Source organism: Cetorhinus maximus, chromosome 11, assembly GCF_964194155.1.
Source record: "Cetorhinus maximus chromosome 11, sCetMax3.hap1.1, whole genome shotgun sequence".
Lineage (NCBI taxonomy): Eukaryota > Metazoa > Chordata > Chondrichthyes > Lamniformes > Cetorhinidae > Cetorhinus > Cetorhinus maximus.
The window spans coordinates 77,012,055-77,026,079 of record NC_135889.1 but is presented as its reverse complement, the minus strand read 5'-3'; the positions used below and the strand labels follow the sequence as shown (position 1 = coordinate 77,026,079).

General features: G+C 41.8%; 1 protein-coding gene across 1 annotated transcript; it reads right to left on the bottom strand.

The window, feature by feature from the left end:
* Window positions 1–8,922: 8,922 nt before the first annotated feature.
* LOC144686699 (T-box brain protein 1-like) lies at window positions 8,923–14,025 on the bottom strand. The gene is made up of 6 exons (XM_078552276.1): window positions 13,346–14,025; window positions 12,644–12,798; window positions 12,286–12,407; window positions 11,864–12,022; window positions 11,325–11,386; window positions 8,923–10,687 (listed from the first exon to the last, which is right to left on the bottom strand). The coding sequence occupies exons 1-6, from the start codon at window positions 14,023–14,025 to the stop codon at window positions 9,787–9,789; spliced, it is 2,079 nt and encodes a 692-aa protein (XP_078408402.1). The 3' UTR covers window positions 8,923–9,786.

The window sequence follows — 14,025 nt, the reverse complement described above, 5'->3', positions numbered from 1 at the left end:
ACTAAAAGCTATATTCTAAGACATATGAATTATGAACCAGATTTTCACCACACAGCGTAAGGTACCAGCCAATAGACCCATTTAAAAGATTGCAGACATATCACTTAGCAAACACTCTCAGGCAGTCAGTGCTTCAGTGCTTATAGTTGCAGGGCCATCCACTGGCCTGAACAAGGAGGTAGGGACCACCTCCAACCGTAGAGGTGAACACTTTCCACCTTACTTCCTGTTCCTGGGCTATAGGACAAAGAGACACGTTAATAGGTCTGACTCCAGGTGCTGAAGGGGTCATGAATGGTCAGTAATGAGGCCTGGGATTTTTGATTGCTGCTATACTGTAAAAAGTAAATATGATGGACCTTCACGCACTTCCAGTCTCTCTTTCGCCTCATTTGATGCAGAACACTGCCACCGAAATAGAATGTTTTTGTAGAAATTAATATGTTGCACATAACTAGTCAACAGTCAGCAAATGCTACAGACACAATATTAAATGAATTAGTTGGTAGAGATTTTGTTTATCAAGTATCAGGGCAAATGACTATTCCAGACATAAGACCCCTCAACCTTTATTACCTCCTCCATGTCTTGTCCTGTTTTCTTCCCCACCAATCCTTGCCCTTTCTCCATCTCCCTTACTCCAGTCCCCTTCAAATGTTTTCTAGGTCCCATCTATTACTTCTCCATCTAAAAGTCTCTCTTTCTCCACCAATCTATCTCTTGTAATTCCTAGTTGGGCCCATTGCCTCTCTTTATTCTAGCTCGATTGTTCTCTGATAGTGTTCATTGAGATATAATGACTTTATCATCAACCATGCAACAATCCTATTATCCTCTCTTGCCACTTCCTTCATCCATCCCACTCCTTTTGAATTATGTTCTCAAAACTCCTTCTTATTCCTCTGTCCTCTTTCCCTTCTTTCTTATACTCTCTTTAACTTTGTAATCCCCTTCAAAAACTCCTTCCTATCGCTGATCAGTCTATTATCATTCACAACATTGTTTTGAAAAGTGTGATGTCTTCAGTGTTATAGAGATTTGGATTTCTGATTGTAGTATTTTATTCTCATCGAGGCTACTCCCAGTGTTTCACGTTCTGCCCTAACTGCCAGAATCACGATGTGAATATTATCTCCAAATTTCACATGGCCTATGCCACTATACTTCATTTTTCTTCTAATTTTGAGCACCTAACCTTTTGTTACCTTGTCTGTCTTTTCTTTAAAGTATTCCTCATATTGTTACACTTAAGCCCCCAGATAATTTCCTTACTGAAACTCCTTTGCCTGTCTGTCCTGTATCTGTACTGAAAAATAATATTGACCTTGATGATTTTAACCTCCATCTGAACTCATCCTCTTCTTATTCCATTGACTTATTTGCCCAGTCTGTGGCCCTCCCTGGATCCCTCAACCTTACTGTCCACATCAACTTCACTACCCACAAGTACAATTTTAACCTTGTGATCTCACGGAATCTCAAGATCTTCATCTCTGTTAGAGCTCTTACAGGTCATTTTCTTATTCTCCTCCTTACAAACAGATAAAATCGGACAAATACCCCACTAAGCATTCAGTTTTGACACTCAAAATTTGTCCCTTAATTCCCCTATTAGTCCCTGCTCAGATTTTTATATTCTTCATCTTTGTCCCTCCATATCTGCCTCACCTTCAATGGCCTCACCCGCTGGATCTCAGATGATCTCTCACCATCATGACCAGCACCTCCGCCTCCCACACCACTGCTCCCCCTGATACAACAGCCAACTCTGCATAAATGTGTAGGCTCCATACTACCCAATAGAAATGCAGGGCTGCATTTTACCAGCCCTTTGGGGACATGCTGGGAGACAGGGGGGCCATAAAATGGTGAGGGAAAGTGAAAGATACAGTGCCCATCAGCTTCCCATTACTATGCCATTTTACCAGTGGTGGGAAAGGTGGAGGGCAGCCATCCCACCCAGAGGCAAGCTGAGCCATTTAAGCAGCCAATTAAGGGCTTCTTTACACCGCCAGCATTTTGCCAGGGGTGGGTAGGCCCTTTGCCACATGGGGAAACCGTCTGGTGAACCCTTCAATACACATTCGCCTGGTAAATGAAAGTGATCTGAAGCAGGCTGGACCAAGATGATGTGGAGCATGTGGAAAACCAAGACCTGTGAGAGAGAGAGAGAGTGAGTGTGTGAGAGATTCATTATGAGGCAAAGCTAAGAGAGCTGTAGTCAGAGAGCTGGCAGTGGAGAGTTTAACATGAAATGACTGAGTTCCAGTCCCTTTGTGGCTCTTAATAGATGGATGAAGCCAAAAACGGTATTCAAAATTTAAATTGATAAAGATTGTTAGAGTGGTAATCAGCAAAAAATCTCAACACGCCCTTCAGGAGATATTTGCAATCCAAGGCTAAGTAAGGTCGGAGTAGAAATGAGGTTAGGAAAAGTTGGGGCATAATAGAAACCACCATTATTGGAAGAAACAAAGTCAAGATAGTCCTTGCTGCAGAGGCACATGGTTCCCACAGACCTTGCAGATCACTAGAAATCCACACAAGCTAAAATGGTCATACTGATAGTCAAAAACTCAATGTTTTTGGTTAAAAATCACCAAACACATTTAAACACATTTTAATAAGTTGTCACTTTATATCATAATTTATTACTTTGAGATAATCTTTCAAAGGGTAAGTTAGTATTGATTTGGAGGATCTTAATTTAAAAATTATAAATTATTAGATTTGCATGGTTTTTGCCCACTCGCATTTCTAATCTAGTTGCTGTCCCTCAGCAAAATAAATTTAATAAGCATCAGGTTCCACATACACCCAGTTCTACCTTTCTCAATACCTCTGATCAAGTTGCTTAACCAACATGCAGTCCTGGAAGAGCCAAAATGTCCTCCAATTTATCACTGGGAAGACTGAAACTATTGTCTTCAGTTCCTTCCATGATTGCCTAGCTATCAATTCCATCACTCTTCCTGACGCTGCCTCAGATTGAACCAGACTGTATGCAACCTCAGCATCCTATATGACCCTGTGCTGAGCCGCCAACCCCATGTTCTTTCCTTCACAAAGACCATCTACTTCTACCATCTACGCCCCTGCCTCAGTCCTTCTGCTGCTGTCACCCTCATTCATGCTTCTATTACCTGCTGACTCAACTATTCCAATGCTCTCCTGACCAGCCTTCCATCTTCCACCCTCCATAACCTGAAGCTCATCCAAAACTCCCCAGCCGATATCCTAATTTTCACCAGGTCCTGTTCATTCATCCAGCAATTTGCTTTCTCCTGGTCCAGCGATGCCTCAGTTTTAAAAATGTATCATCATGCTCAAATGCATCTAAGGTCTCGGTCCTCCCCATCTCTGTAACCTCCATCCCTCCAAGAATTCTGTTTCCTCATCTATGGCTTCTGGTGGACCCCCCACCCCTTGGCCCCACCACCACTGGCGACTGTACCTTCAGCCACCTAGGTCTTAAGCTCTGGAATTGCCTTCCTATATCTCTCTGGCTAGCTCTCATCTTTTATAATGCACCTTAAAAAGGATTTCTTCAGAAGTTTTTGGTTACCTGTCATAATGTCTCCTTTGGCTCCATGTCGTCTTTTATATCCGATTGTGTTTCTGTGGGGCGTCTTACGTCTGAAGGCACTTTGAAGGCTATTTGTTGTTTTTGTACTGGTGACGTTTTAAGATCTCTTAAGAGCTGCAGCTCGTGAATTGAGTGCAAATAACTTTTGAGTTGGCTTCCAGTTTGGAGATCCAATGCATACTGATCAATCTTACCTCCGGAATTGTAGTTGCTCTAAAGCCTATTAACATTATTAGGTTATGATGTGTCCGATGATGTCCCAGTTTACGGGTACATGATAGTTAAATACACGAGTAATAATAAACGTCTACATATTATGGTCTGCAGGGACAAGCATTCGTTAAACAATTTTCCGTTAAACCAACCTTTCTGAATCCGCAGTTAGAGCATGTTGCTGGAAAGAGGCTACACCCGAGTGCACCAATGCACGATCGATCTTATAAATAGATAGATGAATATTTATAACAAATATGATAATTTCTCTCATTTTCACAATTTATTCGACAGTGTGGACTGTGACTGTTCTCATTACAACAATCCCATTCCGTGAAACTTTTAGAACAACTTTAACCATATCCCAGACAGTGAATTGGAGATTCCGGACCTTGTTACTGATGCTCTGCAGTAATGCTGTATTTTTTTTTAAAACTATATATATTCATAATTCCATTAAGTAACAGGACTCATAATTCAAGATTGTCCCTGCCTTAGCTAAAATAGACTAAGAAGTTATTCCCACGAGGGTGTACACTCCTCTTCGGTGGCCGTTGGAAGCTAATTGGCCTTACAGTTTTGCCTCCCTCCTTGTTGGAAAGGCACCAGGCGGCTCCCCACAGCAACATAATGGAGACGGGAACTTGCTGGCTGTGAATTGGAGCACCAGTTATGTCGATTTTCTGTACTACCCTATGAAAAATTACTCAAATAAATTGCTCTGGGAACTGTATTGGCCCCAGTTTCCAACCATTTGGTGAATTTGCTGAATAAAAGTTGAAGATCATTGAAGGTCTGTTACTGAAAGTAATGTAAAAGTTCAGGTATGCCCGGTCAATTCGTTATCTTCAGACAAGAATTCATCCTTTAAAGCACAAATAGCTTCCAGCATGCATATATTATGTGTTTTAACATATATATCATGAGTGCGGCTGTTATAACACAAAGTGCTTTGCGGAGGGTCCTTCAACCACATTGAGGGCAGGTGAGAAACTAATAACGAAACATTGAGATTTGGGGTGACAGCGGCCAGAAAGTATTACCTGAAATCCAGGTGTAAGGACATATGGGTATATATCCAGCGCTTAGTTCCTAACATGACTGAGTTGCAGGGAAGCAAGCAGCTGCCGTTGAAACTCTGCACCATTCAATGGGATGTAGTATGCTGTGATCAGAAAAATGATGGCAGCTCTCACATATTTAATAGTGAGTTGTGCTGCTCACTATGCCGCTTGTGAGGAACTCCTCGCAACCCGGTGACCATACACTCAGAACTCAATCCCATACTGGTCAGTTGGCTGATGACCAATTCATGTGATGTTCCTGGGGGGGGGGGGGGGGGGAGTGCAGACGCCTTTTGAAAATCATTTGATATAGAGCCTTTCACTACCACATGACATCTCAAAGCACTTTACAGCCAGCGTATTCACTGTTGTAAGGTGGGATAGTGGGATCAACTCGGAGTTCTGGTGACAGGTCACGGACCCGAAACGTTAACTCTGTTTCTCTCCATATATGCTGCCTGGCCTGCTGAGTATTACTAGCATTTCCTGCTTTTCTTTCAGATTTACAGTATCCACGATACTTATTGCTTCTGTTCTAGGTTAGCTATACTCCTGGCCACAATTAACCTTATCCACCAGCAGTATGTAGGAGGTTAGACCTGGGCGGTGGATGGAATTCCTCCCCTTCGGTTCTGTACAATCATTCAGGTTAAAGCCCTACCAGGTTGGATGGTACCAGCTGGAGACACACCAGGAAGCTGTGCTGGTGAGAGGCATGGTTTTAGCCTGTTAACCTCTAGCAGTGCCCCATCGTACACGTGGGGTCCCTAATTTTTTACTCTGCCAGCTTGTGCCTAAACTCTGGGTTTCAGTAAATGGACGTTTTCGTTTGTGGATTGTACACCTTGTATTTGGCAAACGAAACTCCTCCAGATATAAGTGGATAGTTCAGTAGTTTGATTTGAAGTCGCTCGAATATGATGATGGGTTTCTGTGCTTGTTAAAAATAGTTGACAAAAAAAGTAATATGTAGTTAGACTAGTTAGGAATAACACGGACTTGTATATTTGGTGAGGGCGGTGACGATCCACTGTACTAAGTTAAAAGTAATTGTCATACAACATGTGAATATTAAAACACTGGACACAATCTAACTATAAATGGTAATTATAAGTTTGGGGGAAGTAATGTAACAAATTTCTCCACGATAGGCGACGTGATTGGGCTTGCCAGGATTTTGGGGAGAATTTTTTTGCTTCGTTGTCTATGTTTGTAGCCCAATCTCTCCTCATCGTGGGAGATGATTTCAAAGCGAGAATATAAACCTAATAATAAGGTACTTGCAGCTAATGGCCTTGCTTCAATGTTCGAGGGAATTCATTCCCGTAATGAGGTAACTGGCTTTTGTCTTCAGACAACAAGCTATGAATATTATCGAGTTTACTGCCTAATTTAGCGTCGAATGCACTATCCTACTTGCGAACGGCCGAAAGATGGATGTCAGGATACAACACTAAACTAAATGTAGAAATCAGAGACCTTAGCTGGTTGGCCCAACCTTTTTATAAATATCCTGAAAAAGATGTTGAGCGTTATTGAAATTCCTCGCTTTCAGCGGCGTACACATTACAAGACATAAGATGTGGAATGTCACTATCTGACCTTGTTTGGGCTTATAGTAGGTGCCACTTCCGAAAGAAGTTATTCAGCAGTAAACAACAAGCCGGATCTAGCACAGTAAATCAGATCTCCAAAAGACCAACCCTGCTTTTGGTGTGACGAAATTAACCAAATCCGTCAACATTTCCCTTTATCGGGCAATCCTACAACTTTTTCCAGATGTGTGGATCGTTATTTTTTCCAGATGGATTTGTATTAGATATCTATAATGAGCCCTTTCAGCACTTGAGAGTGAAGTTTCTCCAACTAAAGATCATCTGCCTGATTTGACGGTATTGTTCGCTTACTGACGGAGCCCAGATGTTATGATGATTAACCATTAAACGAAACGGCTGGACAACAAGGTTGCATCAACGATAAATACTTAATATGACCAAAATACTTGAAATTTTTTTTCAACTGCAGAAAAGTAACCTGAACACTTGGTGAGCAATCTTGCTTTTCGAGTTTGTAGTTGTGTTCTCAACATTTAAGCATTGCATCCGAAGAGAGATTAGAAAAAAAAAGATTTTAATTTACTCTATACGAATTATGTATACTTATGTCAATCAATGCACTTCTCAGAATACTGTGCATTCATTAGCTAAAGTTCAAAATTCGCAATTCATGTTTGTTACCGAGCAGCAGCACTGCTAATTCCAGGTGTAGAATGCCATATGACAGATTAGAGCCGTGAAAGACTTATTTGCTAAAAAGATGTAATTCAGCACCAACATAACTTGTGAAAAAGTAGTTAAGTATTTATTGTCATATTATAAGTACGTCATATTTGTAAGGATTGTCGTATCGAACATCCTCTAGACTTGTAGGAAGGATTTTAATAAATCACAGCACCCGTTAGTGATTTACCCATTTAGTTGTGGTATCCGTGTTTCGTTCTTGTTATATTCATACATTTTTTTTGTTTGTGTTTCGGGAGGAGGGACGAGGCGAAAAATTATTTTAAGTTGCTGCAATTCACAAATCAATGACTGCTTCTAGTCGAGCATCCTGGATTATCAGAAGGTATTAAACATCTTTTCGGTTGCTTTTTAAGCTCAAACAAATCAAAGTTTTTAAAGGTACCACGTGAAGTTAATCATTAGAAGGTACCAAAGCTAAACAGTGTACAGTTTATAAGTAATAAGGGGCATCATGAGACAACCAGTACAAATACAAATTAATTATTTCAAGCTACCGTTTTGAGGGCACTCAAGTGGTAATATGTTTCACCCAGACTTAAAGCAAAATACCGATTAAATCGAAATAAGCACGCATGGGTTTAATTTTGTGCAGTATTTTACTTGGAATATTATAGTGAAAAATGCTTGGGGCCAGAAAGCTGAAATCTTCAAAGCACGAATGGTTTCTATTTTTGATTCCTTTTGCCTCTACACAACCATGTCGTGACGTCATTTAAAACGGAATTACTATATTCTGTTGAATGTCATACTTATAGTTAAAGCTCCGCATGCTCGTGACCGGAAATGTTATACGTGGAATAAGAATTAATAGGTTGTATTGTAAAATACTCAAAAGCCTGCTGCAGAAATCAGATTTATTTTCTAACAGATTCCTAGAAAAATATTTGATTCATTTTACCATTTTAAAATTCATGTACAATTGTTGCGCAGAGTAAAATGTAACATTTATCTGTACAACAAATATATTTCGTTCCTAATGGACTTCAGATTAGTTATCTAATGGAGGATGCTAAGAATGAGTAGAATCGAAATCGGAAGAAAAACAAGGGAAAGATTTTCATTCGTGCTTAAGACAAATGCCAATTAATTTAAATGTTGAACACAAGTTTACCGCAGTCCTCAAACGGATCAAAATGGCCGTGGGAAACATTGAAAGTGGAGGAATTTAAATTTGTGAGATACGTAATTACAGGAATTAATGTTAAATGGCATTTGGGCTGGGCTCGGCTCGTGGAAGTAACATAATTACGAAGTTCGAGGCAATGAATAGATCTGACGAGCAAACAACTGGTAAATCGTCGCATATAGTCTCAAAAAGCATAGAAGCATTATGAGTTCGTTACCAAAAAGCGCAATTAGCCTTTCAAACGTGCATACTTACACCTTAAACTAACCACGAACAGGAGCATAACAAACTGGTACAATATTTGTGCCAAGTTAGATGAATGTGCAATATAAACGTAACTCAGTCCCATGGGTTTAAAAATAATCTTAGTAAATTCCCTAATTTTAATGCATATTACAGCGGACCCTTTTTTTTCTAATTTATGAAAATCATAAGTTAAAAGGAATGTATCTTCATTCGTAAGTTTTGGAAATTCACTACCCAACTGCATTTAATAACATGGTTTATAACAGTCAAAACAGTTAATAAAAGGGATGTAGGAGATTCTGCATACATGTTACCCTAAATTAGAACTCACCGCAACAATGGTATTTTGTACGATCGAAAATATTTGCAAGGCTAGGCAAGGATTCCATACTTTTTATTATTTCATTTTACACATTAATGTATACAAACTGGCAAAAAAAACAAACAGGATCTGTGACATTCACTTCACAGACTGGAACGGGATGAAAGTATACCCATATACAAGCACGATAATATCTTTACAGAATAGACAAAATTTACATATCAACCCTGAAAAGCGTCAAAGTCCCCCCTCCCCCAGCCCCTATTGCAAACAGACCATAATATACTTTTTCTGAGAGGAACTCTGTCATTTAAACAACTTGGCAGCAACTTCAGGAATTAATCTCTAAAATTCTACGTTTCTACAAAATGAATGCATTAAAATCTTACTCTATAATTCGAGCCATCCGAAGGTAAATAACGCAAAATGCCACTGATCTACCGTTTAAAATAATCTGTACATGTGATTAGATAGAATTGGCTTACTTCCAACTATAAAAGTTGGCCAAATAGGAATTGAATAAAAGTTTCCTGTACAGACACGATTTACATACCCAAATTTCAACTGAAATACACGAAAGGCGCGGGGAGGGGGAGGGTGGGAGGGGGTGGAGAGAGAGAGAAAGATATATATGTTTGTACAGGTGAACGCACGGCTTTTAAACTTCACAGTTTTATAATTATTTATCACATGAAAACACTGACAGGGTTTTAACAAAACACCGCCTGTGCATCCGAGCCCGGGATTACCAATGGTTACAGGCATCATCATCATCACCACCACAACCAGGAGAGAAAATGGGCATCTTTTGTGCAGCAAATTAAACTCGATGTTGGCACCAGCAGGTTTGGCTTTTGGCATTTCCGAGGAGGGAGGCGATCAGTTTAAAAGCCAGGCGGCGGGTGTTGCTCGCCCGCGGGGAGGCTTTAGGTGTGAGAGTAGAAGCCGTAAAAGGCCATCTCCTTAGCGCAGTTTTTCTCGCAGTCTCTCGGGGTCAGCGCCTCACTCTTAAGGGGAGACGGGCTCTCGGTGGCCGGGGCCGGGGCTGGAGGCGGTGGCCCGTCCGCCGAGATGCGCCTCCTCTTGGCCTGTTCGTAGATGCCCGAGTCGCCGGAGTCGATGGACTTAATGGAAGACGGGGCCTCGATCCAGGCCGAGTCCGGCAGCTCCTTCGGTTTCGTGTCCTCGGCGGCGGCCGCCAGGGGCGAGCGGTCCGAGCCGGGGCCGGGACCCGGGCCCCCGCCCGGGCCCAGACCCTCGGCAGCGGCCGCCGCGGCCGCGGCCGCCGCCGCCGCCTCTTCCAGGTACGAGTTAGTGGAGGCCCCGCGGGCCCAGGGCAGCACCGCGCTCGATTTGCACGAGTACTGCGGACTGCGGGCCCCCCAGCCGGACGGGTCGGGGTAGTAGCCGAGGGGCCGGGTGCCGGCCTGCAGCGGCAGGGCCTTCACCCCCACCCCGTACGACAGGATGGCGTTACCGGCGAAGTCGGTGTCGTAGGCCGAGAAGTCGAGGCGGTTGTTGGCCGGCTGCTGCAGCGGGGTGACGAACCAACGCTGCGGGGACGGAGCGGCCGGTTCCTCGGCTTGCTGCGGGGACAGCAGCCCATTGCTGTGGGGGACACTCCGCTCACTGCCGCCGCCGCCGCCTCCTCCTCCTCCTCCACCCCCGGGGCCGCCATGGTGAAACCGCGCCTTGGCGTAGTTATTAACAAACTGCTCCTGCAGGAAGGATTGGGTGACGGCGTAGCGGCTGCTCGGGACGATCTGAGACCGGGGGGAGTCACTCGGGGACGGGGTGAGCCGGTCAACCTCGCAGCCTGTGTAGATCCTAAAAGCCAGAGAGAGAGAGAGAAGGGAGACCTGAGTGAGAAGCGAAAGCAGCCCGCAGGCGTTGCCTCAAAAACCTAACTCCCAACCAGCACCGTCACTTTCAGCGAAAGGAATATTTACTGATTCACACCAGATTTACCAAGGCGAAGTACACACGAGGCTTAAAATTAAAAGTCACACAACCAAAAACACGATGCAAACACAGCAGCATGTTTTTTTTAAATTCACAAGTCAGCGCCTACTTTGTATCTTGGTCACCTGAAAGACACCTTGTGGCACACTTTGATATAATAGATGCATGTTACACTTGTGCATTCCTATACTCGATAGTGTTGGCCATCAACATTTTCAAAGGCACCACGTAATAAATGTAAAACTAGAAGTAAGCTGCCTTTAACTCAGACATAACTATGCAAAACAGGATTATTTTTAAAAGTGATCGCTATACAAGTGATCACTATACAGAAGCAACGGCTGCAATTTTAAGCATCACCAGTTAAAAGCGCCCAGATTTAATACATCTTGACAGCTAATTGGAAACTGTCTATTTTTTAAATCACTATTTAAAACGTAGGTGTTAACATAATGCCATTCCGTAGGTTTCTTAAATTTTAAAAAATGAAGCACAAACTTACGTATCATAGTTATCTCTAAATCCTTTGGCAAAGGGATTGTGGTCAATTTTCAACTGTGTGATCTGTTAAAAATAAATTTCAATAGAGAAATACTTCACAAAATGTTTGTTTAAAGCCATTAGTCACTCTGGTTTCTTAGCAACCGAACTATGTGCAGACAGCTTCTTAAAATATTAATGTAAATCGCGACGAAAAAGTATCCTTTATAAAAGAAAGTTATATTTGTGCAATACAGTGCAGCAGTGAGGCTGTCATGCTTCTAGTAAAATCTTTGTGTCGAGTCGGATTCTCATCCGTTGCAAACTGTGCCAATGAATATAGTATTTGTATTTGAAAAATAATCAGGAATGTAAAAAATAATTTCCAGGAGTCATCTTTTACTACACAGTGATAAAATGTAGTTGTGCTCTACTCTTTTTTTAATTAAAGGGTTTCATTAATGTTCTATTCAGTGAAAAATGTAGGAATTTTGCAACATAATTGAGACAAAGAGCTAAACAATTAAATTATATGCTTTGTGTTCCCAATTAACTCCTTACATCTGTATTTTGATAAGCTGTAACTGCTATGAACTGAGTCTCTGGAAAGGTGAAGGTCTGAACCCTGCCGGGCTGATTCGAATCCTCAGCTCCATCCTCATTCACTTCAACTACATGTAGTCTGGGCTGATACTTATGTAGAGACTGTAAAACCACCATCTGTCAAAAAAAAAAACCGACATGGAAATGCTTTACTTTTCTGTCTTTTTAAACCCACAGCCAGATAATCAAACTCACTTTCCATGTTTTAGCTATTAAGCTGTCATATAACATCTCGTCAAAACGTGTGCCAAGGACCCTAAACTCATCGGTTAATCAATTTCAGTATATTAAACAAATCTTTAAAATCTTGGTTTATCATCGGAGTTCATGAAAAATACGCACGGAAAAAGAACATAATTGCATCAAAATAAGCCAGTTACCTGACCGTTGTTGTTTGATGCGCCCTTGTTATTGGTTAGTTTTAATTTTCCAAAGGAAATTTCTTGCCTCATCCAGTGAGCACCTGTGTTTGGCGAATCTGGGTGCATATAGATCCTGTTGCCTATAGAAGACATCCAAAAATACAACCAATATCCAGTCAGTCCAGTAATAGAATGTATAATGTATCTTCTAGTCTGGAACGCGAGATCGCAAAACAGTGAAGCCGTAAAACGCAGAAGGTTCAATTTTAAATATAATTGAGGAAAACAGGATAACTCTGGGATTACCAAAATGAGCGAGATTCAACAATAGTCCCAATCGCTGATCTAAAGGAGGACAGATTGCTGAACAACTTGCCTTGTACATTGGTATCCGCTTTTCCACAAGGAACCCATTTCCCTCCCTGGAATCGCCAGTGATTGGGATCGGCCAGAATAATGTCAACAAAGATGTTGTAATGTGCAGTCGGATCCAGACCAGAGATGTTAAAACTCAAAAATGGAAACATCCGCCTGAAACAGAAAGAGCGACATTTACTCAAAAGAAATAAATCAGATGTACATTAAAATAGGTCTGTGTTTAGGCTTGTCAGAATATATATCATCAATCCACATTGCATTTTCCTGTGTAATCCAGTTTCTTAAAATGTTGTGTTAAGTAATAAAGTGAGATGCCAGAATAAAACCCTTGTTTTAACGTTTCTTCGAATGTCCCTGTTTAATGCGATTTATGAATAGGTACATTTAACGCCTTGAATTAGAATAAATTTTAAAAGTCTTAGCAACTGGGGACATTCTCTTTAGACTACAAGCAGGTAATTTGTACACAACACAAATCGTCACAAATTCTTACTATAATCAAAGATATCCGGTCTCTAGAGACTGGTAGACATGGCAAATCCGGTTTCGTGCCATCCCAAAAAAACAGACATGGTGCTGTGTCTCTTAAATAATCTTTTGATTTAATGTTTGCCATTTTGCAGTTAGTAAACGTTCGCTCTTCTGTCTTATCTAGAATGGTGAAATTACGTGGCGTTGAGAAAGAAAGAAGTCCACTTACCTGCCTTGCTTAGTGATGATCATTTCAGTTTGATGCCTATGGAATTTAAGCCACAGCGGCCTATTACACAAGTACACCTGGGCTTTGCCGGGAACCAGTCCTGGCTGACCGGAAGAAAATTGATAGAAAGGTCCTCCCTGATAGCTGTGTCCATACTGTTGAGGGTATGGGTAACCAGTGGCCGGATAACCTTGAGGAGAAGAATTGGACAAAATGCTATTGTAGGCTCCATTTGTGATCACAGGATGGTGAGCCATATACCTGCTCGGACTGCTAATAGAAAAAGCGGGATGTGTTGGTCCATGCTGGCCAGTGTAAGGAAACATAGCACTAGGAGCAGCAGTCGGTTGCTGTGGTTGGCTCGATTGTGACAGGAGATATCTGTCTGCCGCTGATCCATCGAAATTATGACGAATTTCAGAGACCCCGTCCAAAACAGGAGAGAGCTTGCTTCTCTGGACGTCCCCCGACGCGTCCTTGGAGTCAGGAAAATTGTCTGCCTCTGATTGATTCGTCATCCCCCTGGTAATTTTTTTCAGAGGTGAACTTCTTTCGAGGTTGTCACTGGCCGAGATGATGGGATCATGTAAAGCTAGCTCACTATTGGGATAAGTGCTATTCACATTTAAAAATTTCTTGGAGAGCATTATAGATGAAGATAAGCAGTGCTCCAACTGCAT